The sequence below is a fragment of the Photinus pyralis genome, unplaced genomic scaffold (assembly GCF_008802855.1).
Source record: "Photinus pyralis isolate 1611_PpyrPB1 unplaced genomic scaffold, Ppyr1.3 Ppyr1.4_LG7, whole genome shotgun sequence".
In the NCBI taxonomy this organism is placed as follows: Eukaryota; Metazoa; Arthropoda; class Insecta; order Coleoptera; family Lampyridae; genus Photinus; species Photinus pyralis.
In genome coordinates this window covers 18,235,164-18,262,099 of record NW_022170738.1, presented here as the reverse complement: position 1 = coordinate 18,262,099, position 26,936 = coordinate 18,235,164, and the positions used below count along the sequence as shown (strand labels likewise).

At 38.6% G+C, this 26,936-nt stretch overlaps 1 protein-coding gene across 1 annotated transcript; it reads right to left on the bottom strand.

Annotated features, from left to right (window-relative positions):
• Positions 1-229: 229 nt before the first annotated feature.
• On the bottom strand, positions 230-26,933 carry LOC116176095 (methionine--tRNA ligase, mitochondrial-like). The gene is made up of 6 exons (XM_031494568.1): positions 26,799-26,933; positions 24,334-24,614; positions 17,630-17,864; positions 17,309-17,573; positions 499-710; positions 230-441 (listed from the first exon to the last, which is right to left on the bottom strand). Exons 1-6 carry the CDS (start codon positions 26,860-26,862, stop codon positions 230-232), a joined length of 1,269 nt encoding a protein of 422 aa, XP_031350428.1. The 5' UTR covers positions 26,863-26,933.
• Positions 26,934-26,936: the final 3 nt, after the last annotated feature.

The window sequence follows — 26,936 nt, the reverse complement described above, 5'->3', positions numbered from 1 at the left end:
TTTAAATGTGTGGAACGTGCAATTTTTAACGACTTCCAGTTCTTTTTAATTTCGCCGTGAAGCAAAATAAAAATTTTCGAATATTAACTAATTCTCTAGCGAAACGCAGAAAAGCAATATCTCGTGCCTAATTATTCTTTTGAATTCCCACTCCCATTTCAATGGCAGAATAAAAAGAAAATATACGATTTTCTGTCATCGCGAGACGACTTACAAAACTTCATAGAAATTAATTTGGGGATTTACCTGGCAGCTTCATGACAGCGTCCATTATTTTCTTTGTCACGTCCATGGAAGCCACTCGTTCAAAAGCTTCAGAATCAATTTCCGGAAATACCTGATTAGGATTTAAAGCAGAGCTGCAGCAGCGGCTTAATAAATTACCCAATGTATCCGCCAGCTCCGAGTTGAGAATGCGGGTAAGTTTTGTGTCACTATAATCTAGAAAATTGCGATTAAGTCAATAATGTAGGAAAAATTTCATTTTAACCCACTTACTTCCATCCGAATGAGCCACCCCCTCCCTCAATAGAAAGTACCTTAAACCGTCGCACGTGTACAATAAACTTCTATTAAATGGAGAAACGACGTTGTTCTTTGATTTAGACATTTTCTCATCATCCACGGTCCAATGAGAATGGCAAAAGAGGGTTTTGGGAAGTTCTAAATTCGCGGCAAGTAGAAATGAGGGCCAATAAATACCGTGAAACCTAAAAATAATAAAGAATTTATTATAATTCCGGGAAGATGAATTTTTCCCCAGTGTTTTAAATTCTTTCAATATTTTTCTGTAATTCTAAGACCGAATTTAATAAACGTTCGTAGTGTGGAGCTCTGTCAACAGGTTGAGAAACGTGTTCAAGTCAAATTGTATTTTGCGCATATATATTTTTTTATCGAATCTTTTCTTACCCCACAAAATTTAAGTGTCACTCATCTACAGCCGTTTTACATATATGAGAAACCTAAATCCACTTTAGTGTTCATCAAAGTGATTGTTGTTGGTTTATAGGAGTTTGCGGTAAAATTTGCTTCTCCGATTTACGTAAACACATTTTAAACACGTATTGTTCCATATTTACGCTATAATTGTAAGTTAATTTTATTTCCGCAACTGTACCTATTGACATCAAGATAAAGAGTTTTCTCAACTAAATCAGTGAAAAAATAACGATTTTCACACCTTTCGATCCAAATGTAGGTCATTGAAAATCCATAGAAGTTACCTACGTCTAAAGCCTGAGCACGAACGCGTCTGAGCATGCAAGTGTGGACGTCCATCCGAAGCAGAACAAGGAAAGGAAAACTGCCTCGACCCATTCGTTGTGCGTGCTCGGAGTGATCCAACCGCTTTCGGTCCATCAAAGGAATTCGTGCTTGGTTCGTGCTCAGTGTGGACGTCGTGTGCGTACGTTTTAGCTTTTTCAATTGGTTTGTAAAGACGTCCCGAGCACGACTGGAACGAACACGCACACTTGCGCGGTCTACCTCGTGCGTGGGCAATTTTTTCCTTACATTTTTCCACTCGAGGCCGTACCAAATGCCACGGCTTGCCTCATTCGCGTGCGTGCTCAAGTTTGTACGCACCTTTAGCCATCCAGGTACAGAGTTTCCACGTTTTAATGAAATTAGTGAGATTTCGACACCTATTGGTCTAAATACACATTGCCACCAAAATTGCGTCAAACCTTTGGCATCGAAATAATGCATTCAGTCATTTTTCCAATGAAATCGATATTAAATAAAGACTTAAATTAAGTGCTACTGCTATACACTTTTAAATAAAAGAAAACTAGAAGTTAATATTTGAGAAATTGCTGTAGAACTGGAATTTTTCTTCTTTGCCCATTCGGCCGTTGTCTGAGGGGCTTCTGTTGGGAATAAAAGGTTGAAAGGGGGAGGTCCACCTCTTGAGATTATAAGTTTTCGTTTGATACCTATATGACGTATGTAGCAATTATCACTTTTAATCGCACCACGGCAGAACAACCCTCCTACGTGCAGTCCTCCGCAATCTCTGAATGTTTACGGAAATCGCTACTAGTAGTTTCCGAGCTACGAATTTTTTCTCTTTTTTTCTCGTTTTTTTCGCTTCGTACCAGTCACCCCTACGATTGCCGGAGAAATTTTCTCCACCCCGTCGAAGTTGCGCTCGACACTCCACCCCGATCCTATGGGCCGATGCCGTACGTTCAACTGTCTCGGATCCGCGAATTTTTTAGTACGCGCGCACCTCCTCAAGCACGCTCACCAGCCGCACATTTCTAGGATCTTCCCAGGTACTATTTTGTCTTAAGTAAGTAACGCGAATTTATGTAAAGAATACCTCCAAAATTTCACCAAAATCAGCTCGTTTTTTTAAGAAATTAGATATGAAAAGTAAGAACCTACCTCATTTCCTTCTTTAAGTGCGGATGCCTACGGCAATTTTGTCTGAATTCTAGGTAATTTTATAAAAATTATAAAAAGTAAGTCACAACCAAAACCATAACTTATAAAAAACAGAATTCCAAAATAATTTCATGATTTCCGTAAGATTTTCGTAAATTTCAAAATAATTCCAGGAATTCCAAAAAACTTCCATAAATTCCAAGAGCACACAAGAATTCCACAGTGATCTGCTCCTCAGATTTCACTTGCATCTCGATTTACACGACAGTAGGTTCGTGGTACTTGCAGATGTGATATTGGCTCTTTGCCGGTGGAAAAACTCCCTTTAACGGTTACTGGGAATCCGTATAAAAAGGTTTCCTTTTGCAATAAATGTTCGATAAACACAACACTTAACTTTTTCGTACACGTAAACAGACGCTTCCGCTTAAACACCACTTAAACATTCACTCTAAACGACGGAATAAAATACCTTTAAACACTCTCCATCTTTCTTCTACGACTTTACAATTAACAAGATCGACTGTATTGCAACGAAATGCTCAATTACGGAAGACTGCCAAAAGATCCACCAAAACAAAACGCAACGATTAACGTCCACCATAAAAAAACACGATTCGCGTCCGGCTCTTCCATTTGACGACCTTCTACACCTTCCGCATCTACTTATTTATCAAAATTATTACACCGTCTAACGATATTAAACCCCTGTGTTTTCTTATCAGGGAAACAACGTCAAAAACGGGAGTGAAATGTCAAAACCGAAATCAAAACGTTAGATACCTACGAGCTGGTGGACACCATCGCCAAGATAACTGAAACGGCACACGTCCACCACGTGAACCAAGCAATTCAGCACCCAACACGCCAACCCCGCACTACAGACCCCACCCATCAAGAACATAGTGAAAGACGTACGATTTTGTGACTTAGGAATGGGGTACTGTAACGTTTATATGGCAAAGCCACATGTTTATATCAAACGGGCAGGTGTTTGACAGTCGAGGCAACACTTGCCGCCAGCTGTTCTAAAGTCGCCAACAACCTGACAGTATTATACCCCCACCAAAAAAAAACGTCGTGCCACTCGGTGCCGGTTACGTGGATATCCCCCACCGTAGAAATAAGGTATAAAAGAGCGTGCATCGGCGTAAAAACGTAAAAATCTGTTTCAGCTGTTCAGCGAAAGAGGATCTCCTCTAGGGGTACCTCTGCACATAGCATAGACCACCATAGAAATATCTAACGCTGTTAATAGCGTAGGACCACCATCGCTCCTATAGCGTGACAATATTCCAAGGGCTACCGCTGCTTCAAAACGTGGGAACTACACCGCTCCTATAATGTGCACGTATCGCAGCTACCTAATCTCCCTCGCCTGTTACTCCAAAAAGAGTGAACACAAGCACCGGAGCAACGAGCTATAACACCGTTATCAAAAACGTCAAAGCGTCACCACACAACCGCCAAAACGACAAAAATAAATGAAATAAATCATCTACAGGGTGACCCAACATTACTGTAGGTGCTGAAACCAAACAAAATGTCCGCATGACGTAGTTTGTACAACATGTTTATTTGAGAACTCTTCTTCTTTTGAAGGGACTATTTCTCCTGGATGGTTTAAAAGGCAATGAGGGACAAAAAGTAACAGTACACAATGAAATATCAAACACAATTTAATAATTAACACTTACCTTCAAATGTACAGGGTGCCCCAGCTCCGTAATTGTGCACTTTTTGGGTCAAACTTAAAATGGTAAAATCAAAATTTGAAAATAATTTGCTCCCTTAGGAGATACGGAAGAAAACCAAAAAACTGTCAATTTCAGAATCGCTCCATATTGTCTTAGTTAAAAAATACAAAATAATGTTTGTCACAATAGTCTCTTTATAATGATTGTTGAATAATTTTTCATTTTCAAAATAGGTATAATTATGGGGTCAGGGATCAGATAAAAAAGTTATCGGACCTAACCTCATTTTTTTTAGATGGGACACTCCGTATACTTTAATCTAAAAAAGAGAGCATATTAAATTCTCTTCAAAAATATACCACATGATGGATGAGAATGGATTTGTTCACGATTTATTTAAACCTTTAAGTAGGCCATGAAACAAAACCCAAAAAGAAACGATACTATGTTAGCATTGTAGATGGAAGGACATTAATTGTAATTACATTTTAACAGGCAAAGACTACAAGAAATAGTGGGCACAACACTTATTCAACGTGTGCAAGTATTGGCAACGCAATATTGTCCCGACCAGAATCGAAACGGTGAATTTGATCTTCGGCGGGATACAACATTTTTTGGCGACCGTGACAGGACATTGCGTGTAAATACAGTTGCAAAAGAATAAGTGTACGTACGAAAAGTAAACAGAGGTAAAAATGGTTGACAACCTGAAATCAAAAAAGGAAAAATCAGAGAGTTCTCCGCGCGTCCTTTATGAAGATCGCAAATGAGTTAGACGGACATTTAATACAAGTTCCTTTGGTGAGTAGCAGTGTTGAACTATTTTGGAAGTGCTTACAGACCAAGTGGGACAGTTTAAATGCCTGTGATAATGGGATCTATGACATAATGCTTGAAGAAGACGTGGAGGAGGAAGCGTTGTTGATAGAAATGGATGAACGAGAGGTCTACTTGAAACGGTTTACAGAGCTTAAGTTACGAATCGAGAGGTGTCTGTTGAAGCCTGCAGTAAGACAAGTTATGGATGAACGAGAGGTCTACTTGAAACGGTTTACAGAACGTAAGTTAAGAATCAAGAGGTGTCTGTTGAAGCCTGCAGTAGGACCAGTTATTAGAGATGGCAGCGAGGGTAATGTAAACATTGACCTTACACCAGGTAAGGACAAATTTAAACTACCTCGAATGCAATTTAAACAATATGATGGAAACATAAGAGAGTGGGTAGGGTTTTGGTCTCAGTTTAAAAAAATACACAGCGATAGTGAGATAGGAAACTGCGACAAAATCGAATACTTGATACAAGCTACAGTTCCAGGCAGTGGTGCGCGTCAGATAGTAGAGAGTTTACCAAGTCTTGGCGAAAACTATGATAAAATTATTGAGTGTATGAAAAGTAGTTTTGGGCGAGAAGATTTGCAAATAGAGTTCTACGTGCACGAGTTGCTAAGACTAGTTCTAAAATGTAATGATTCGCATCAAAAAATGGATTTGACTAAATTATATGATCAGATAGAGACACAGTTAAGAGCGCTTGCCACCTTGGGCATCAGTTCTGATAAATACGCTGCTGTTTTGTTTCCACTGATGGAGTCGTGCCTGCCACAAGAGTTGTTAATAATTTGGCATAGGTCGACATACAGGGTGATTCCTATAGTACCTGCCACCGTTTGGGAGCGTGTAGGTGGTGCGTAGGGGAGTATTTTGATATAGGACACTTGGGGTCGGAAATCTAAAATAAGGGGGCCAGAGCCAAATTTACCTTCTGGAATTTCGCGCCTGTAGGTAGGCAACCCAACCGGCCGGCGGTGCACACGGAGCGATCTCAGGCGGCGATGTGTGGCTGACACTTGATCAGAATTTTGTTTAAACCCACAAAATCCCGTCTGCAACGACGCGTATCAAGTGAATAAACACTATGGCACGTTTTACTAACACGGAATACGCGGACATGCACTTCATGTACGGATTGGCAAATAGTAACGCACGAGCTGCACGACGAGCGTACGCTGAGCGGTATCCAAACCGTCAGTTACCCTGCAGACAGGTCTTTCAAGAAGTTCACTTCCGACTGTGCGAGACAGGCCAATTGCAGGTAAGCTGACGGAGGCTTAACTTTACACACAGATTCGTGATGCACATCGATACTTGGGTCATTTAAGCACCCATTTCGAAAAGTTTGTTTGTTTACACCGACCTCCTCCTATTTCACAGCCCACTAGCGCCCGTGATCGCGATCGCCCGTTGGTAAATGCCTTAGAGGAGGATGTGTTGGAACGTTTCGAGGCAAACCCGCGTACTAGCACTCGACTTGTAGCAGATCGGGTGGGTTGTAGTCAACACACAGTGTGGAACATCGCCAACAACAACAACTTACACCCCTATAAGTTTAAGAAAGTGCAAGAGTTACGGCCGGGTGACCATGAAAGGAGGCTGGAATTCTGCAACTTAGTCGTCCAGGAGGAAGAAGCTAATCCAAACTTTCTGAGGAGCGTGCTAGTTACTGACGAGAAAGGATTCTCAAGAGAGGGGACCTTCAATCCTCGTAACAGCCACTACTGGGCGGAGCACAATCCTCATGAAACGTTTACGCGAGGATACCAGGACAAGTTTTCTTTAAACGTTTGGGCTGGCATCCTGGGGACAACCTACTGGGGCCTTACATCCTCCCTCCGCGTCTAAATGCCCATAATTACCTGATTTTCCTGCGCGAGGTGCTACCAGAACTTTTAATGGATGTTCCAGTGAACTTGTACTGGGACCACTGGTTCCAGCACGATGGGTGCCCTGCTCACTACGGGCGGCAGGTGAGGGAACACTTGGACTAAACCTATCCGGACAGATGGATCGGCCGTGGAGGTGCGGTGGAGTGGCCTGCCCGCTCGCCCGACATCACCCCATTAGATTATTACTTGTGGGGTGTGATGGAAGCGCACGTCTACGAGACTCCCGTCGAATCCGAAGAGGACTTAATTGCGCGCGTCGTCATGGCCGGAGAGGCTGTTCGCCAGGACATCGGAGTCTTCACGCGAGTTCGAGGGGAGTGGTTGGCTAGATGCAGGAAGTGCATTGAGAACAACGGTGGCCACGTTGAACACTTGTAAACGTTATTGCTTTTGACTGTCGTTTTCCCTCCTTCCCTCCCATGTCGTTTCCTCGCGCTAACTCGCTTTGCATCGCTCCGCGCGAAACGTCGGTCGGTTGGGTTGCCTACATACAGGCGTGAAATTCCAGAAGATAAATTTGGTTCTGGCGCCCTTATTTTGGATTTCCGACCCCAAGTGTCCTATATGAAAAGACTTCCCCTAGGCACCCCCTATACGCTCCCAAACGGTGGCAGGTACTATAGGAATCACCCTGTATAATTCATGTCGTAATGTTGATGCTGAGTTAGATGATAATCAGAGTGTACAAAAAAATGACCGTAATAGTGAGTCACCATTGGAGATAAGACTTAAGAACTTGTTACGTTGTTTGCGATCAGAGGTTGAAAACGAGCAAAGAATTGTTCTAGCGAGCGACGGTTTCGGGTTATCGAAATACGAAAAATCGAAATCCTTCAGTGATGAGAAACACAGCTCTAAAGCGAGTATCGCGGGTATCAGGGCCGGACTGGGTGGGTAAGGGCCCCGGGCGCTCCATGACCAAAAGGCCCCCAAACGCATGGACCCCCCCCCCCCCCCCCCAAAAAAAAAGAAGACAAGGGATTTGCAGTTTTTTTAAGTGTATTCCAAACAACTCGCTGAACAGTATTGAACATTAAATTAAAGGAGAAGGCGCTGTAAGTCCAATAACGTATTGGCAAATTGATCAAATCTTCTAAATGGGGCCCCGCGACGGAGGCTCCGCCTCGCGGTTCCACGAGGGCCCCGTCCAGGGTCCCGCTAGCGCAGGGCCCCGGCCGCTCAGGCGGCCTAGCGGCCTGGGCTAGTCCGGCCCTGGCGGGTATAATGACTGCCGCTGGTTTAGTAAACAACATCAGTACGGTAAAATGCATATTTTGTTCGGTTTCAAACGACAGCAAACAATTCTGTTTTAAAGAAAAAGGTATGTTACTTGGTTGTGAATATCCACAACAAACAATAGAAAAACTTGCCAGTACCTTCTATGTTAACAACTGCGTAGCCAGTGGGTCAAGTAGAAATGATGTAAATAAGTTCATCAAAGAATCTGTACAGGACATGGCAGAAGCGCAATGCGATTTAAGGGGCTGGGAGTTTTCGGGAAATTTAAGTGGCCCTGAAAGTAACATTTTAATGCTCGGCTTAAAATGGTTTCAAGAGAAAGACGTGTGGTGCTTAAATGACACTTGGAGCACAATTGAAATAGATATGGTTGTCACAAAGAGAAAACTATTAAGTTTGGCACAAAACGTTCTTGATCCCATAGGCTTCATTTGTCTTACAACTTTACAACCAAAATTATGGTTACAAGAGGTTTGGGCTAAAAACATTACATGGGACACTGAAGTAGACCAAGAGACGGCTGTAGCATTCCAAAATTGGGTCAAAGACTTAACAAACTTGTCAAAATGGTGGGAGGGACCTCGGTGGTTATATGTATGTGAAGAAAAATGGCCCTACTCTATTAATGTTCAGGTAAATGTGAAAGAAGTAAAAGAGGAGGAAAAAGAGTGTTTTTCTGGCAATACTCAGATTAAAAGTTTGAAGCCCAGAGATAATGAATTTGCCTTAATTGGAATTGAATTGAAAGTAGCAAATAGACCAAATGAGACAAACGACTACAGATATCTTACTTTGCCCAGAGTCCAAGGTTTGTTTGGTGTGCTGCGGGAACGGTATTGGATATTAGTGGGTAGAAAAAAGGTGAAAATTAAAACATCACGTGGTGAGCTGCTTAGACCTGTCCATCAAAGACTATATCCACAGGAGTGTGATACAAATGTTCCAGAAGAAAAGCTTGAAGCAGAGTTTGATAAAGAAGGTGTTACTGTTCAGGAGATGACAAAAGAAAAGTCGAAAGTAGCTAGTTCAAGATTTCTTAAAGATAAGCAGACAGAGTCAGTTTCAAATGATTATAAGGACTGTAATAATTGTAGGATTACACGTAGTGGCCATATTATTAAAATGCCACAAAGAGTTTGTTAAATATGTAGGTAGGTTTCAAATTGTGAGAAAAACTTTCTGAAAAAAAAAGTGTTTCTCAGGTGGGAGAATGTCGCAACACAGCTAATATTTTTGAGATTAGTAGGCGAATGTCAATGAAGCAAATGTAAGAAAAATAAAAAAAAGTCATTCGAAATAAAGTTGTAAGGTTTTTCAAGAATTCGTTGGTTGTTATATTACTAGCAGGTTTTCCTTGTGTTTACTAACACTTATTCAACGTGTGCAAGTATTGGCAACGCAATATTTTCCCGACCAGAATCGAAACGGTGAATTTGATCTTCGGCGGGATACAACAGTTATTAAAGTGCGACACATATTAGGAATATTATTATTGCACGATCTACAATATACCGGATAATTAAAGAATATCGAAGTACTGGGATTGTTACCCCTTCGAAACGTTCTGGTGGTCATAACGCTGTTGCAAATGTGAGCTCTGACGATTAGCGGAATTGTGTGCAACACGTTACTAAGGAAGAAAATAAGATGTGTAGATTGGATGGCCTAATGGACACACTTATAGAACCATTAATTATTTCACTCGGATCGGAGGACAGTGACAGTTTTAGTGAACTTTCAGAAGACGGTGACTAAATCGCTTATACATAAAGCAGTGAACTGTGCTGTTTAATAGTATGACTATAATTCCATTGTTCTGAATTTGTTCAATAACTTAACATTTGTTGTAAATTGTAATGTGGATTGTGTAGTATTACAACTGATAAAAACATTTAAAATTATAATTCAAAATAATGTTTCAAAGACCAAAAAATGTATGCAGGATTTTTACCTATTATCAATGTATTACCTATTTATTGTAATTCGCTTTTAAAAGTATGATGTATGCATAATATAAAGGAGTTCCTACCAAATAACAACTCAAAAGCGTAAATCATGAAATCTATCCAAATGTGAAAGAAAATCTCATCACGCAACCCACAATACATGTCTGTATAAAATGAGTCTATTATTTTTGTTACTAGATTCTAGTGACATTTCCAGTGTAAATCAGGTTTTTAAATCCGTCTTCCTAGTTAAAAAACAGAGTATAAAATCATCGTAAATGTAAACTGTTTTATTTCTACAATGGTCTCATGAATTCTTTGATAAAATTTGGTACACAGATATGCCGTGAGTTGAGGAAAAAATGTTAGGTTTTGGGGGTTAACCACATGAAGCAGGAAGGGAGGCGGGGGTACTCTATATTCTGTGGTACAACCATTGAAAAAAAAATTTCATTCAATGGTACAACACAGGGTCTAGATAGGACTAGGTAAAAAAGTAAACTTTACTTTAAAATTTGTTACCTAGTTTCACCAAGACTGTCGGTTACATCTCTTTATTGACGATAAATGCTGCTAAACCATTTACATTAATTACATATCTTGGAAACAGGAGGTAGTGTAAAATAACTGAATTTTAAGATATAAATGGTCGTACTGTTGCGAAGTAAAGGTGCTATGTGTAATTGTGACCGCACTTTAAAACGTGTAGGTATTATAATCGTTGACAATTCAAATACGTGTAGGTAGGTACTTCATTCAGTGGAAATCAAAATCTACTTCCACGACGTTTACTTAAATTACCTACATCTCCTGGAACAATCTTTACATTGAAACTTTGTTCCGGCTTTACACCTACCCCCATAGCAATTTGCAGTTATACGCGACTGAACGCTCGAATACCCCCTTTTCACAAAATTGGATATAATCTCTATTATACCGCGATTCTTCATTTCCTCGGCAGTTCTTATTTCTTGCAGACAAATACCTACGTAAAGATATAACATACCCATTTCGTAATGTAAAGGATTTGTTTCTACAGACAAAGTAAATCTAAGACGATTAGTGTTTGCTTTATAGGTTCGATGAATGTTGGATACCCTAGGGCAAGCGGCAGCGGATTTGGCCGAATGTAGACTTTCGCATGTTTGACATCTAACTTTTTCAGTTAGAAACTGATTCAATATTACAGAATGCGCAAAGGGAAAGGTTTCTGGTTCTTCGCAAATATGCAAAATGTGATAAACGAAATTGTGTTATACGAGTATTCGGCACTTTTCGTTCTACACACCCGTATATTATTATATAGGTGGCGTTTACAAAAAGTGCAAAAGTTGCCTTGCGATTACCTCAATAACTTTGTTTCGAGGTAAAAAAAAATGACCTTCTGTTAATGACCGATGGTTGCTAAAGGTTTAAGCTTGTGAATGAAGTTAAATTAGATAACAAATTATTATCAGTGTGTGATAAAAATGAAAGGTATATATTTTATATAAGAGTTTTTTAAGAACTTCTTTCCTAAATAACGGCGAAAGTACAGTAACTAGCTAAATAATTTTTGTTTCATGCAAATGTCGGAACATTATATATTTGAATGAATATTATTTCAACCAAAACTGTATACCCAGAAGGAAGTTATTGTGGAAAAAAATTTCCACTTTTTCAATGTAAACGCCAGTTTCATTAATAATTATAAGGATATATATTTGAGAAGATGGAGAAAGGATCGAATGGAAGGGCGAACCTGGTGCAGTATAAGATAAACACCGGGAATACACAACTGATTCCACAATCACCTAGACGTTTTCCGCTAGCAAAACTGGAGGTAGCGGAAAATATTGTAAAAGATATGGAAAGGTGTTATCGAGTCATCTAATAGTCCTTGGAATTCGCCGGTGGTATTGGTTAACAACGCAATTCTGTGTGGATTATCGTCGCCTCAATGACGAAGTAAATAAGATAGCTATCCACCTCCAAGGATTGACGACACGTTTGACACACTATCCGGCTCCAAGATTTTCTCGACTTTGGATTTGAAAAGCTGTTATTGACAAGTGGAAATAGCTCCAGAATATCTGGAGAAGACCCCATTTACGATCGGATCGGGATTATGGCATTTTACAGTCATGCCGTTTGGATTGTGTAACGCACCCGCGACGTTTGCTAAAAGGATTATCGTGGAAGACATGTTTAGTCTACCTGGACGACATCATGGGAAGACCACATGAAGAATCAGCGAGAGCAGTTACAAAAGGGTTCGGTTGCCCAATCTAAATCTTTCGCCAAATAAGAAGTGTCATATTTATTTAGGACATGTTGGGTCAGACCGTGGCGTTGCTTTTGTGCCTGAGAAGGCCAGAGCCGTTAGAGAATGGTCAATTCCAATTGATAAATCTCAGGTAAGAATTTCTCTCGCCGATTTGTGGCGGGTCTCTGACTCGCCTTACTGAAGATGCCAACATTTTTGATTGGACAGAAGGGTGTCCCGCTGATTTTCAGGAGTTGAAAAGGCGTTTAACGACTGCTCCGTCACTGTGTTATCCTAGATCGGACTCGGACTCGTTTTGGATACCGATTGCAAGATGGATCGAAAGAATACAAGAATACGACCGGGACAAGCCAACGGAATGCTGAAGCATTGTCAAGACGACGGATTGTATCTGAACAAGAAACTGATCCGGATTTGAAACCGATTATTGAGTGGAAGAAAAATGGACAACAACCCGTTTGGCAAGAGGTAGCTCCTTATTCTCTGCTCTCAATGTGAAGACGTAATGGGCGCATGCGCATTCTGGAGATTGGCGATGGACAACAGAGGTCATAGTTTCTGATTCCGAGGAGTAAAATTCCAGAACTCTTGAAACATCTGCACGAAGAAATTAGTAGGGGTCACTTTGGAATCGACCAACAGCTTCTATGAGACAGTACAACGCAGAAAGCCCATTGGAGAGAATTGCCATTGATATAGCGACAACAAGTATATTTTAGTGACCATATGGATTACTTCAGCAAAGGGTCGAGTGTTGGCTTTGTCGATTCAGGGCGCCACTAGAATTACATTCCGATCAAGGGAGAAATTTTGAATCGACCGTTTTTCAGGATCTTTGTAAGTTTTTAAACATTCATAAAAGCAAAACTACATCCTCAGTCAAACGGAACGACAAAGGAACGGGGACTAACATCTACCTACACCTGTTTGTCCTAGCATATCGATCCGCTGTAGGTACATGAATCGACGAAACAAACGCCCGCAAGTGTGATTTTTGGTCAGGAACTAAGATTGCCCTGACACTTGAATTTTAGCAGCAAGGATGGTGAAGACATGGCGGGTAAAGAGTATGTCAACGACATTAGACGAAAACTGGACGGTATTCATAATTTGGTGATATCAGATCTTCTGAGTACCAGTGACAGGATGAAATAAAGTTACGATGTGCGAGCTTGAGAAGTAGGACAGATGATGTGGTATTTTTAATTATTATTTTTTGTTTTTCCTTTATTTTTGAGTGGGCGGGGTCTCAGCCAAGGCTACTCTACCAACCCAACCCACTATACATTTACAAATATCCATGTCCGAACCCGGAATCGCACCAGGGACCCTTAGCACCACAGTTCAGTTAAACACGGGCCGTTGTATAATGTACAATCCGCAGAGGCGAAAGGGTTTATCACCAACACTGCAAAAAAGTGGGAGGGTTGTGAAAAGAATCAACGACATTATATACCCGTATAAGGGGTTAAGAACATGCCCAATGGTAATCCGAAAGAAAAACCAGAGATGACATTAGAGCAATTCGAAGAGTTGTATGGCATCCACAGCAGGACTCGTTTTGGTGTGAGCACAGAGAAGAACCAAGGTCGTTTTCGACAGCATACTCTCTAGTCTAGTCCATCGTGTAACCAGCGACCTTCGAATATTCCGAAGAATAATTTGTTGGTTAATGGAAGATCTAAAAGTGGCCGTAATATCTTAAGACTACAAAGATTCTCAACATATGCGCAGTTTGCGACCATAATGCACGCGTATAATATTTTATTTAGTGGGAAAGTAACGCTTGATTGCTGTCGATTTTCACACTAACTTCGCGATCTAATTTCGTAACCGCAAACTTAGCGGACGACCTACACGCTATGGCGACTCATGCGCCTTTCTGTTTTTACTCCGCTATTTATGCTGTCGCGTAAAAAAACTGAAACGGACCCAACGCAAAATACGCACCCGCGACCCCTCGGCCAATTTCCAACTCGCAGTTGCGTTATCTCTGCTTTACCCAGACTGAACCAACGAAGTAGGACGGTCCACTGCTATCGTGGCAAAATCACAAGTTTTCTAAAACTCGTCTGCTATTGCTTTTAAACCTACTCGCGCTTACTATTTGTAGAAAGCGGTACTTATACAATTTTACACATTACACGTATCTAGGGAATGCAATACCGGGATCCCGCAGCATTTTTGCGGGATTAATCCCGCACATAAATGGAGCAGGATCCCGCGGGATTTGCTTAATAAAACGCATAACGGAGAATTTATTTTTTAAATAATTGTTTTTTCGTTAAAAACGTTAGAAGTTCACCTTTTTGTGCTTTACAGGCGAGGTTTTTTTTTAGTTCTAAGTTAGGCTGAATATTGTAATAATTTATTTATTTTAATACAGAAGTTAACCGCACAGAATTGATTATTTGCCAATTTATTTAAAGTTTTGCGGGATCCCGCAAATACCGGGATCCCGCGGGATTAACATCTAACAATCCCGAAAATACCGGGATTGAGATTTTGCTGCGGGATTGCATTCCCTACATGTATCTAAAAATTCGAAAAATGTAACCGGCCTGGTGGGCTCCCGTTACAATTACAGGATCCTGACGGAGCAGTGTTTAAAGCTGTAGGTCATTCTAACCATCATAGCTTACGGTAAACTTGAGAGTACTGTGTGTGTAACGCAAGCTGCTCTCAAATTCATACAATCAATGGTGTGAGAGATAAGGACGGAAAAGATCCCCTGGGAGCAGAAGCTCGTTTCCGTTACGGAACGCTTTTCGCAATGAAGAACAAAATCAAGTACCTAGGAGCGACACTTTCTATTAAATAATGAACAAGACCATCAGGACTTTGTGGACCTGGACACGATTGGCTTTGGTGTGGCGGCACTAGAAGCACACAAAGGTTAAACAGAGTGCAACGGGTGACCTGCTTCGACATAACTAGGGTGACGTCCACATCCCCCACAGGAACCCTAAAGACCCTTATAAATCTGCTTCCTCTACACTTGGTAGCAGGAACGATGGCATTGAAAGGAACATACAGGTTAAATATAAACTCAGAAGAGGGACTCTAACCCAAAACGCTCTACTATACAGATGGTTCCATATGAGGGAATGCCCTTGCAATATTCCAATCAATGAACCAAAATCCTATGTTTGGATTCGATTCTTATCAATAAATATACTACAAAATCTGTTTCATACAAATCATTTTCACGGATCGATTCCTTTAGGAATATTAAAACTACTTCGAACAAAATTACTTATGCAAATTCCTAAAACTAAATCAAAAAATTTATTTTATTTTTTATTTTTTTTTATTTTACCTTTATTTTTGAGTGGGCGAGGTTTCAGCCAAGGCTGTTCTACGAACCCAGTCCGCTATACGTTTACAAATATCTATGCCGGATTCGAACCAGGGACCCTTAGCACCACAGTTCAGCTTTAGCCACACAGGCCGGCTTAACTTACAAATATCGACTTGGGTAATATTCTCTTCTGGTAACAATTGATCTGATCTCTCCTTGGAAAATGCTTCTCTCTTTAGAAATATGGAAACAAACCGCCTTAATGGTACAGAAAACTACGTGATGATTGAAAAACAAAAGGGTCGCTACGTATTGCGAATCTGAGCAAAAAGGCTTCAATTTCGGAAAGGTTATGCACAGGAATAAAATTATAATCTCCGCTGTGTCGATATTATTTTGTCCAATTTAACTAGGTCTTCCGTCACGTGCTCGACTTTAAACAGAATGGAACGAAACTTTTAGCTCCCAAGAGATCGTGGTAACCGCGCTCGCTTTCCGCAATACGTTTCTTGTTATATAGACATACTTTCGTTAACGTTCGCTATGAAGCGATACATGTGCAGATTTCCCTAATTCAAAACTAAATTTTTGGAAACGGTCAAGCGACCCCCTGTTACAGGCTTGAACGGGTAACTTTGAATTTAAAAATTTGAATTTACTTTAGTCTGACTTCGGTAATTGTGCTACAGCGTTCTAATCTTTATAGGCGCAAGGAGTGAACTCTGGTTTAGGGTTGGAGTGCAGAAACCTGAGCCAGCTTGTAGAAAATAACGTGAAGGTGATATGATTACCGATTAAAGGTAATTAAATGGCCGTCCGCCTACACGGTCAACAGATGCCTTTTATATTACCACAACCGGTATGTGGAATTTCACAAGTAATGGAAATGAAATGAAATCCATTGTGAAAGAATGACGCAAAGAATACTGGTGAATTAAGCATCTCTGAATCCAGAAACTAAAGACTAAGAATATGTTGAAAAATGTATTCATTCATTCATTCACTCAACATTAAAGAATTTGCAAAATAATGATGATTTTTCGATTAGAGGTCAAATTTAATTGGTATCATCGTGATTAGTGATGTACATATATCTTTCCTTCTTAATTTAAGCATAGTTTTTTAATGTATGGAAGTTTCTGCTAATTCGTGCCCCACGTTGGGCGCCAAATTTTAATAAAGTAACTCTCAATAAAATTATGACAGAATTTCATTTAGAAGTAGAACTGAAATCATAAGCGTGTTTATATCGAAAAAACAAAGCAATTGTGCGCAATAAATTTATGTTTCATGAATTAAATATATAGGCGCTCGTATAGGCGTATAGCCATCTGAAAATATTCAACTTCTGACAGGGTAAATATTTCCCGTCATTCGGTAGTTAAACTTCTTTTCATGCGAGGAAAGAAGTTAAAGGATGTTTCTTTAAAATATATTTCCCATTCAGTAGAGTAAATATCTGTATACGGAGTTCAATTGGTAAACATCGTATTTGCTGAAAACGTAACATCGAAAATTGATTTTACGTGCTTAACATAAGAACTAACGCAAACATATGTCGCTTTCCGAGGAATTTGTACACGTCGAAAAATGATTCTGCCACATCTACTATCGGTAATTAGACAAATGCAATTATCGTCGATGGCCGGCAATTCCCAGTGAACCGTTGGGTGAGTTTAAAATTAAATTACAAATCAATAAGGCGCTTGAGTTTATTGAGCCGTATGGGAATACCTACTTACTTTATAATATCTTTTCCGATAACTTGCACCTCGGGCGGCCATATGTTGTTAAAAGTTTCGCTTTCTATATCGGGGTAACCCGCTACTGTTAAATAGTTAACGAGAGCATCCAGCCATACGTAAACGGTTTGTGTGTCGTCACCAGGAACTTTTACACCCCAATGAACACGTGAACTAGGTCTCGATATTGACACATCTGCCAACTCTTCGTTGGAAATCATATCCCATAAAATCTTTTGATACTTCTTAGGTTTTACCACGCCATCTAAAATTAGAAAATGGAGAGCTCGGCGTCGAAACAAATACCCGAGGGCAACTTACCGTTCTTGCTGAGCCACTTCATAAGCTCCTTTTGAAACTTGCTGAGAGTAAACATGTAGTTTTGTTCTTCCGTCCATTCTACAGGGTGTCCACTTTCCAATGAAACTAATGTGCGTTCACCATTAGAGTTGACCGTTTCTTTTAATTGAGATTCGCTTAGGAAGGTTTCGTCGGAAACGCAATACCATCCGCTGTACTTAGAAGAGTATATGTAACCATTCTTGCTAAGAGTTTTCTGAAAATAACCGTTTAAGAAATAATGTGTGATGAATCACTACATTAGCTGTTCAGAGTAGTTTAACTAGATTATATCCTTTAAATATACAATTTTATCCGTTAGAAATTACAGATTCATTACTATGGGTAGCATTTCCACTAGTTTGCGGGCACATAATCGGTGTATTATGACGTCATCACTGAGTATGTTTACATAGCACCATGCAATCAATAGAAGAGAATGCATATGTAGGCAGCCCTATAGACAGCGCTGCATTGTGAGTAGAATACTCATTACGTCAACGACTTCCATTGACCAATTACTATAGAAATGTTTCGGTAGTTATTTATAACAGGCTAACCATGTTGCAATATTTTACTAACATTATTATTTAGACGCAAAGAAAAATTAAAAAAAAATCATTTTAATTATTTTTTCATAATAGCGACGCCCACAGTACACCGTTACTTTCATGCACAAACGAAAGACGTTTCGCGACCTGTTCGAATCTGGGTAACAGTCGGGTGTTAAAACTGACGGTACTTTTTATACACAAATGGGAAAGGAAATTGAATAAAAACTCATAATTTGTGCGTAAGAAAAGATAAAATACACTACGCACACAACCAGGCGATGTCAGGGAAACCTTCATCTGGACAAAAACCCTGACATAGTCCACACATATACATGAACTAAATTAACAAAGACAACAAAAGCAAAAGGAAATCCGCAAACCAGTTCAAATTGGGTAACAATAAAAATCAGGTCACGAATTTCAAGATTCTAGCAAAGAATACTTAATAATAAGAAGTACAACGGAATACGTTTCGTTGAAATAGTTATCTGTTAAGTGTGTTGCCTAACCACATGAAATATTATTAATTAATCAACCTCCATGGCTATGCCTTGCAATGGCCTTGCAGGTTCCTACTTGCAATGTTGCCATATGCCATAACATCGTGCATCTTTATTTAATATTATTTTGCAAATCGACCTTTGAACTCCTCATTATTTTCATACATAATTTAATTTTATACTTAGCAAGATGAAGTATTGTTTGCTATGCACCTAGGGAAATTTACTGTTATTTCGGCATTCGGTATGATTGTATTTCCTCTGGAATTAACACAATGGAAAATCTAAATCACCCCCTACACTTTACGAGAATACACGTTTTGAAGCACCAGGAATCCGGATCAAACAAAATCTCGATGTCGTCGATCTGTCTCTCTGTTGTGTTATTTTGCATAAAGCCAAATCATTTTAAAGTTTCCGCCGCGAAATTATTGAATCATGAAGATTTTGCTCTACCAGTGATCTGAACCCAAAGTTTTGTGGTACCTACTAGATTTGATTCAGCGCTTGCTATTTGAAATGTAATGGGACGCTAGCGTTAACCATAGCCCCCCCGAATGTCAAGATTTTTTTGCAACATTCATAATCGGGATAAATGAACTCCTGTAGAGATTCTTGCGCATTCTTTCTTTAGCCAGACATTCAAAATGGTGGTTAACAGACCCCCAAATTCTTTTTGTTTAGCATGGTCGGGTAAATCAAAAAGTTGCACATTGTTGCATCCGAACAATGCACAGTAAGCCATCGCGAGATTTTAATACTAACAACTAATACAAAAATCCGATACACTAACTGATACCCAACCATCCTCGAGATTGTGTTTGGGCTGTAACTTGAGGACCCGGATGGTCTACGTAGCTGAAAAACAGTAGTTCTTATTTAAGAACATGTTACATGTGTTATGTGTACCATTTTTCAAAGCGATTGGACGTTCCTAAACAAAGATATCGTGTAGGTACACGGAGAGACAGACAGTAATACAAATTATAAACGATCTCGAAGAAAGTATGGACGTAACGAGTACAAAACGCACCTATTCCTTGATCTTGCTGTACAATTACATTTTGTTTCATCTGACCAAGTAGAAAAAGGTCGCAACATTGAATTTGACAGTTATAAATTCAATGGTCCTCACCTAGGTGCAAACTATACCTACCTAAATGACGAGTATTCGCGCCTTCGATGCATGACAAGGCAATTTCTCTGTAAATGCCTTTGGTAATGAGTTTGGTAATGAGTTTAAAAAAATTATGAATTGTTGTCAAATTGCGATATTTTGTTTATGTGTTTTCACTTCGTCGTTAGCGTTAGCGCCCTTGAATAAGGAATCTTTCTTATTCTGATATCAAATAATTATTACGATTTGCTTATACGATGGTAGCGCTAAACATGTTATAATTAGGGGATTGGCGGTATCAGAGGCGGATCACCGCTCAGGCACAATAAGCTCGTGCTTGGGGCCTCATCTTGTCTGGGGGCCTCCAAAACTAATAACTACCAAGAAAAAATCTCTGGGAAAAATTTATTTTTGTTTATTGTACGTCCTGGAATTTATAAACGACAACGACAACCCCCAATACCACTAGACTATTGTGGGATTGCAAAGCCATTGTGTCCAGATATATAAAGTATTACTTGACGGGCTGCAATCTACATTCTCCAATGTGGAAACTATTTTGAAAATATTTTTAACCATGTCTATTTGTAACGCTAGTGGCGAACGATCCTTCTCCTGTCTTAAACGAGAAAAAATCATTTACGAAATTCTCTTGGCCAAAGTAATTTAAATAATTTGTCCGTCATGTTTATTGAGGCTGATATTGTACAATTATTGGACTATGAATTGCTCATTGGCCAGTTTTCTTACCTTAAATCCAGAAAAGTTCCCTTATAAGTTGTAATAGTTTATAGGTACGGGTACCTTAATATTGCAATAAAACGTTAAATTTTAGACAATGTTTGAATTAGATTAGAACCCTACTTTACATCAATTAATATTAAAGTAGAAGGGAAGGTAACACCTCGGTTATGATTGAATGGATGTGAGTATTCCATCAGTTTTTCAGACATGATCATTATAAAACGGCCAATATATGTGATTATACCATAATCAAAATTTCCGTCCGTTAGGAAACTAATGGATTTTTTATCGGCTAATGTAGCTAATGTAGTTTAAAATATATTTTTATTTTGTTAATAAGTTGGGATTACAATATTTCCCAGAAACAGAATTCATATGCGCGCAAAACTAAAAAAAGTCCTACTTTATTATTATTACTGTTTTATAACTTAACATCTTACTTCCTATAATTGTTAGTTTTGGGGTGGATTACTTTTCTTGATATATCGACAGCATTTAACTATGTTTAATATTTAGTGCACGTGAATATAGTATGAGCAAAGTAAACATTTTTTCTAACAAAGAATATAATATATATGATCTATATCCATCCTATTCCTTTTTATCTCAACCTAATTTTGTATAAGTAAACATTGGAGTAATTTAAAAAAAAAATACGCCCAATAACATGTTTCTCTTGAGTTTCTTGCTATTTGATTTCATTTTTAGCGCATTTCCACAAAAATAAAAAAAATGCGCTATTGTGGCCACTTTGTCCGTCCGTCCGTCCGTCCGTCCGTCCGCTAACTTTGCGACGCTACTAGTTTTTTTATCTTAAGAGCTATTGTTCTACTTTTTTCGCTATTTGGTTCGTTATGGTGTCGAGTCTTGTACCAAGGAAGGAATTTTTTCTGTACCGCTTACAAAAAAAGTTATTGTAAAAAAACAAAAAAACCGTTTTTTACATGTTCCATAATTTTACACTTTTGCCGTTTATTAACGATCCTAGAGATCGTTTATAATTTTGCATTGCTATCTGTCGCCTGCCGGTTGGTCTCTCCGTCTGTTCCTTTGTCTGTCTGTCCATCTATCTGTCCGTGTGAACGATAACTTTGTTTAGAAATGTTCGATCGTTTTTACATCTCCGTTAGTTATGAACTGAATTGCATGAAATTCAATATGGGCATAGCTTTAGCCATATAATACGCAATGCCCAAAGTTGAATCGAATCGATTCAAAATTCACAGTGCCCTTTTCGCATCTCGACCATTTATAAACCGAATTGCAAACTTTTTTTACTTATAAAAGTATTTGAATGAAATTTGATACATAGGCACTTGGAATAAAGGAAAATCAAACGCCAATTTCAAAATTTGGTTTTGCGCATGCGCAGTGCCAACTTTTATTTATGGAAGAATTTAAACGAAATTTGATACAGAAGCACTTCGAATAAAGGAAAATCAAACGCCAATTTCAAAATTTGGTTTTGCGCATGCGCAGTGCCAACTTTTTTATTTATGGAGAATTTAAACGAAATTTGATACATAGGCACTTGGGATAAAGGAAAATCAAACGCCAATTTCAAAATTTGGTTTTGCGCATGCGCAGTGCCAACTTTTTTATTTATGGAAGAATTTAAACGTAATTTGATACATAGGCACTTGGGATAAAGGAAAATCAAACGCCAGTTTCAAAATTTGGCTTTGCGCATGCGCAGTGCCAACTTTTTTATTTATGGAAGAATTTAAATGAAATGTGATACATAGGCCCTTGGAATAAAGGAAAATCTAGCGCCAGTTTCAAAATTTTATTTTGCGCATGCGCCGTGCCAACTTTTTTATCTATGGAACTATTTAAGTGAAATTTGTTACTTAGGCGCTTGGAACAAAGGAAAATCTAACATTAGTTTTAAAATTTAGGTTTGCGCATGCGCAATTCCAACTTTCTTATTTAGAAAAGCATTGAAATGAAATTCTTCTCATAAACTGAAATTGAAGTAGCACGTCAACAATGGATTGCCCATGTGCAACGCTATCTTTCATATTTGTTGCCGGATTTTTACGATTTTAACAGAAGTTGCATCTTACAAATGGGAAATGAATGCAAGTGGAAATGCGCTTTATGTAAATCGTTTACGATTACTTTTTAACTTGTTAAGTAAGTTCTTGCATTTTCCGTATAACGTACCGTGCAGTAAACCTGTTTGTGTAGGCTGTACTTCTTTATCGAAAAAGTATTGACTATATAAGTAAAACAAAAGTTGTAATAGTTTTGTAATTTGGTTTAGTTCCCCTAATGCGTTTCGTGTACTAATTTACGTATTGATTTCCCCCTGACACCAAGTCATTTACCGCGTTTTTCCTAGTACCTAAAATTACGGTATGAAATATCTATTTTGTTTATGTTACAGAAAAGTAATAGTTATTTGTCATATAAGCCGATAAAGGAATATTTTAACCATTGAGTATTATTAACTGTCACGAGATGGTTAGTTTCCCTTTATCGTCGTGCATAATAACAAAACTTTATTTTGTACCAGAACCCATATAAATCATCGTCTGAAAATTCTGAATTTAAAAAGTAGCAAGCTAAGGTTCTACCGTCGCGGCCGTTTCCATAGAAACAGTATTGTCATATGCTCTGAACGTCATTTTAATCGTGCACCGCGTCGCACTTAAAATAAGAATGACAGATGTCATTAGAATCCACAATCATCTGTTTCATTTTATCTATCCTCACGGTAAAATTTATCTTTTCATCTACCTTCACGGTTAAAGAGCGACTTAACGTACTTCAAACCTATTAAAATGTCAATTTAACATATGCAATAAAGTAATAATTAATTTGTGAATTCTGCCATTAACTCAACAACGTTGCATTGAGGTTGAAAAATTTACTCAATGCGGGGTGCTTATAGTACACCAGGTGGGTAGGTAAGTAACACCGGACTGTGACTTCAAATGATTCAATGTCACTGAAGGTCAAAGTTCATTCCTGAACGTAATGTCACTGAAGGTCATTCAATCGTTGTTGTTTAAACTAAAAAACAATGTTACTGTAGGTCAAACGTAGATATGGGTAGCTTAGTAGATATACACTATACAGGGGCAAACATGGACCACTTCAAGATCGCTTGCCGCCTGGCGATGACTTTGGAAGGTAGGTCAAGGTGAAGCTCAAGGGCATATTTCTGTGTTGTGGTGGTAACGGATATGCATCACACAACAATTTTAACTAAAATCAACACGGCGTTTCCTCTCACGCAGTGCGTAATAAATCATCCCCACCATCGATCAGGGCTTTATATGCGGATGCGTAAGAATTCATTCCACTGCGAGCTGTCCTATAATACGCAGTAGGGTCAAGTCGCGCTGTCCCATACGGCGATAACCACGCCGAACTGTTCCCTGTTGAGACATTACAAACCAGGCGGAAGATAGGTCAACGCACCATTCGCTCCTTCAAGCCTAGTGTCAGATGTCATTTTTGTTTAAGTGAAAACCCCTCAAAATTTAACCTTCAAATTCAACCAACTTCATGCGCACGTTGCAAGTTTTTAAGTTTGCCGCTAGAGAGCTTACGATTTATGGTTAAGCAGAAAAATGATATTTCAAAACCTCTACATGAAACGCAAATCTGGTAGTCATTAAAGCTGCATCTACAACACTTCTTATCACCAAAGTAATATGCATAGGCATGGGAATTTGTTCCCTTGTGTTGTTCATAAAAGACGCAATAAAGATCAACAAAAACAATGTTACACCGACGTACATACACCAACTTATTACTTACCCAAAACTCTTGAACAGTCTTCATATGAGCCTCATCGGTTGTCCGAATAAAACTGGTATATCCCACATTGAAATTGGCCGACATTGCTTTATATGAGGAAGAAATTTGATCACAATATTTATCCACCGCCATGTTGTTTTTTAGTGCAGCTTGTTGAATTTTGGAGCCATGCTCGTCGGTGCCAGTCGCAAACGTTATTTTCACGTTTGGACGTATGAGTTGTTGCCATCTTTGAGCAGCATCTGCTATTAACGACGTGTATAAATGTCCGATATGAGGATCTATAAAAAAAATGTTTGCATTTTAATACCTATCAAAGTTAATATGGGTAGGTAAGTTTGTTATTATTGAAGAAATCTCGGAAGAAATTAATTGAACAAAGTTTTGCAGTTTAGTTTGCTAATTCGCGATTCAGATTAACACTAGAGGCCCTGGTGTAATATTTACAAATGCCGTGTCGTGTATAGGTGATAGCGGTTTGTAAACATTGCGTTATCATTGCAGGTGTTTAAGTAAAATTGTACTAATTTGAAAGCGAATTGAGTTTATCCTGTCGTTTTTGAGACTTGTAAATATAACCCCTTTATCCTATCTTAGCTTGAAAGGCATTTTTCTTACGAACTCGAGGCAGTCTTGAATGAGCTTGAACATACAATTAACATCTCGCCGACATTCCCTTACGTCGATTATGTTCTAAAGCAGCCTTACTATTCGTGGCATAATTACACTAGCCACAAATTAAACAATATGTATTTTTCCATGTGTTGGTGTGCTTTAATAAATGACGATTTAAATTTTGCTTACTATTCGTGGCATATACCTAATCGCACAGAAGGCACGCAACATATTATGTGGAGATGTCGCTTCAAGTTATACTTACCGTGAGTAGAAAAATTACACTGACCACAAATTAAATATTTGAGAAGGTGTTGTGTTAAAAGGTGTCGCTTTAAGCGAACGTTATTAATTATAACGTAATTACACTGATAGCAGTGATTCAAAGATATTCAAAGCGGATTGTGTCAAAGAATGATGTAATATCTCCTATTTTTTGTTGTGTAAATTAAGGACGTTTTAAACTATCCTTGCTTTCTTTAAGAATTACATTGATTGCAGATGAAATTTTTGCAGCCGTAAAAACTACTAAGTATATTGATTAGTTTTGGCCAATGTAAACAAACAAAATGGCCATCCCAGCAATATTAATTAACAATGTGCTGACACCAAAGGTCCCACAGTGAATGTGAATCGCGAATTACCGAAACGGATTTATTTAGAAAGTTTAAAAAATCGGGCGAGATTAACACTTAATTACATAAAACCGAAAAGTGCGGATATCTAAAAAAATAGTTCTCCCTAATTGTAAAAGTGTAATACGAAAATTTCTCGCATCGATAAAGATAAACCACTATAAATTGTGCATATAAAGTATAAAGCACATTTTTTTTAACCGAAATCGACTCGGAAAAAGCCTAGTAAATATAGTTGGGTAGGTGGTAGCACGATATACTTATCGATGTTCACCTTTTTACTAAATGATTAATGAGGAGGGGACACATAAACATTTAAAGCCTGCTTTTGGCATACACTCAAAATCTACGCTATATAAAGAAGAATCGACACTTCATTTTCAAGATATTTGCTCTTGATTGGGAGGACCTTTCATTTCAGTACCGTTACGGATAAAACCAGCCCCCCTCCCAACCTCGTATTTTGATTAGGGGTAAGAAGGCAGCCGGCAGGGCGGTAGTTGGTAGAGAACGGTTCCTTCTGTTGAGACCTTTAATTGAAATACCATGTATATCCAAGTATATCCAAAAACAGGATATCGGCAAATTTCGGTTTTTCTTCGGAAGTAATCAGAATTGACCGGTGTTCTATACTCTTAAAGATGATAATAACTTTTTAATTGGGCATCTTTTCTCTAATTTGACCATCGACGTGTCTTATATGGTTTCAGAGACCGCCATGATAGACACTCTTATCTTGGATACAGGTGTATAATTTTCGTGAAAAAATCATTATTTATAAAAAGTTCTGCGAGTTCCAAAATTTTAAATGTACAATTTACTTTTCCTTTAAAATGCAGGATTTTCTAATTAGTTTGAAAAACCTAAGGAAGTACCCCTCCATATATGGTACTTCACAAGATAAATTCTCTGATTCAAACTCTACATTCAAAGGAACATCTTAACTATTTAAAAGATATGCTTGGAGCGTACCCACAATATGTTATACATTATTGTGTGAATTAAATAAGACTTACATGACTTTTAAGTTTTATCTGTCAATATTTGGACAAATTTGTATCATCTAAGAAAATTCCCTATACTTAAAGTATAGCTTATCAACACGGCAACGTCGCTTTCTACAAACAGTCGGTTATAGAACCACCAAAAGCAAGTGCGCAACTTTGTGAAGGTAATCAATAAGTTGGCGTTGAAAGCAAGTATTTTTCGACTTACCGGCGTTTACGTAATAAATTGGAGTCGTTATGTAAAATTTAGCACATTTCGGCAAGGCATTCATTTCAAAATTTACTCTTTCAATAATTTACTGGAGCACACTTTTAAGGTTATTGTATTTCAGTTCATATATTGGAC

Excerpts from the sequence above, each read along its gene's own strand:
- LOC116176095 (XM_031494568.1), bottom strand. The coding sequence starts at position 26,862 with ATGAATGCCTTGCCGAAATGTGCTAAATTTTACATAACGACTCCAATT. Across the intron at positions 17,865-24,333 it reads AGACTGTTCAAGAGTTTTGG|AAAACTCTTAGCAAGAATGG; the intron begins GTAAGTAATAAG and ends GGTTATTTTCAG. Across the intron at positions 711-17,308 it reads ATCGGAAAAGATATTATAAA|GTTTCACGGTATTTATTGGC; the intron begins GTAAGTAGGTAT and ends TATTATTTTTAG.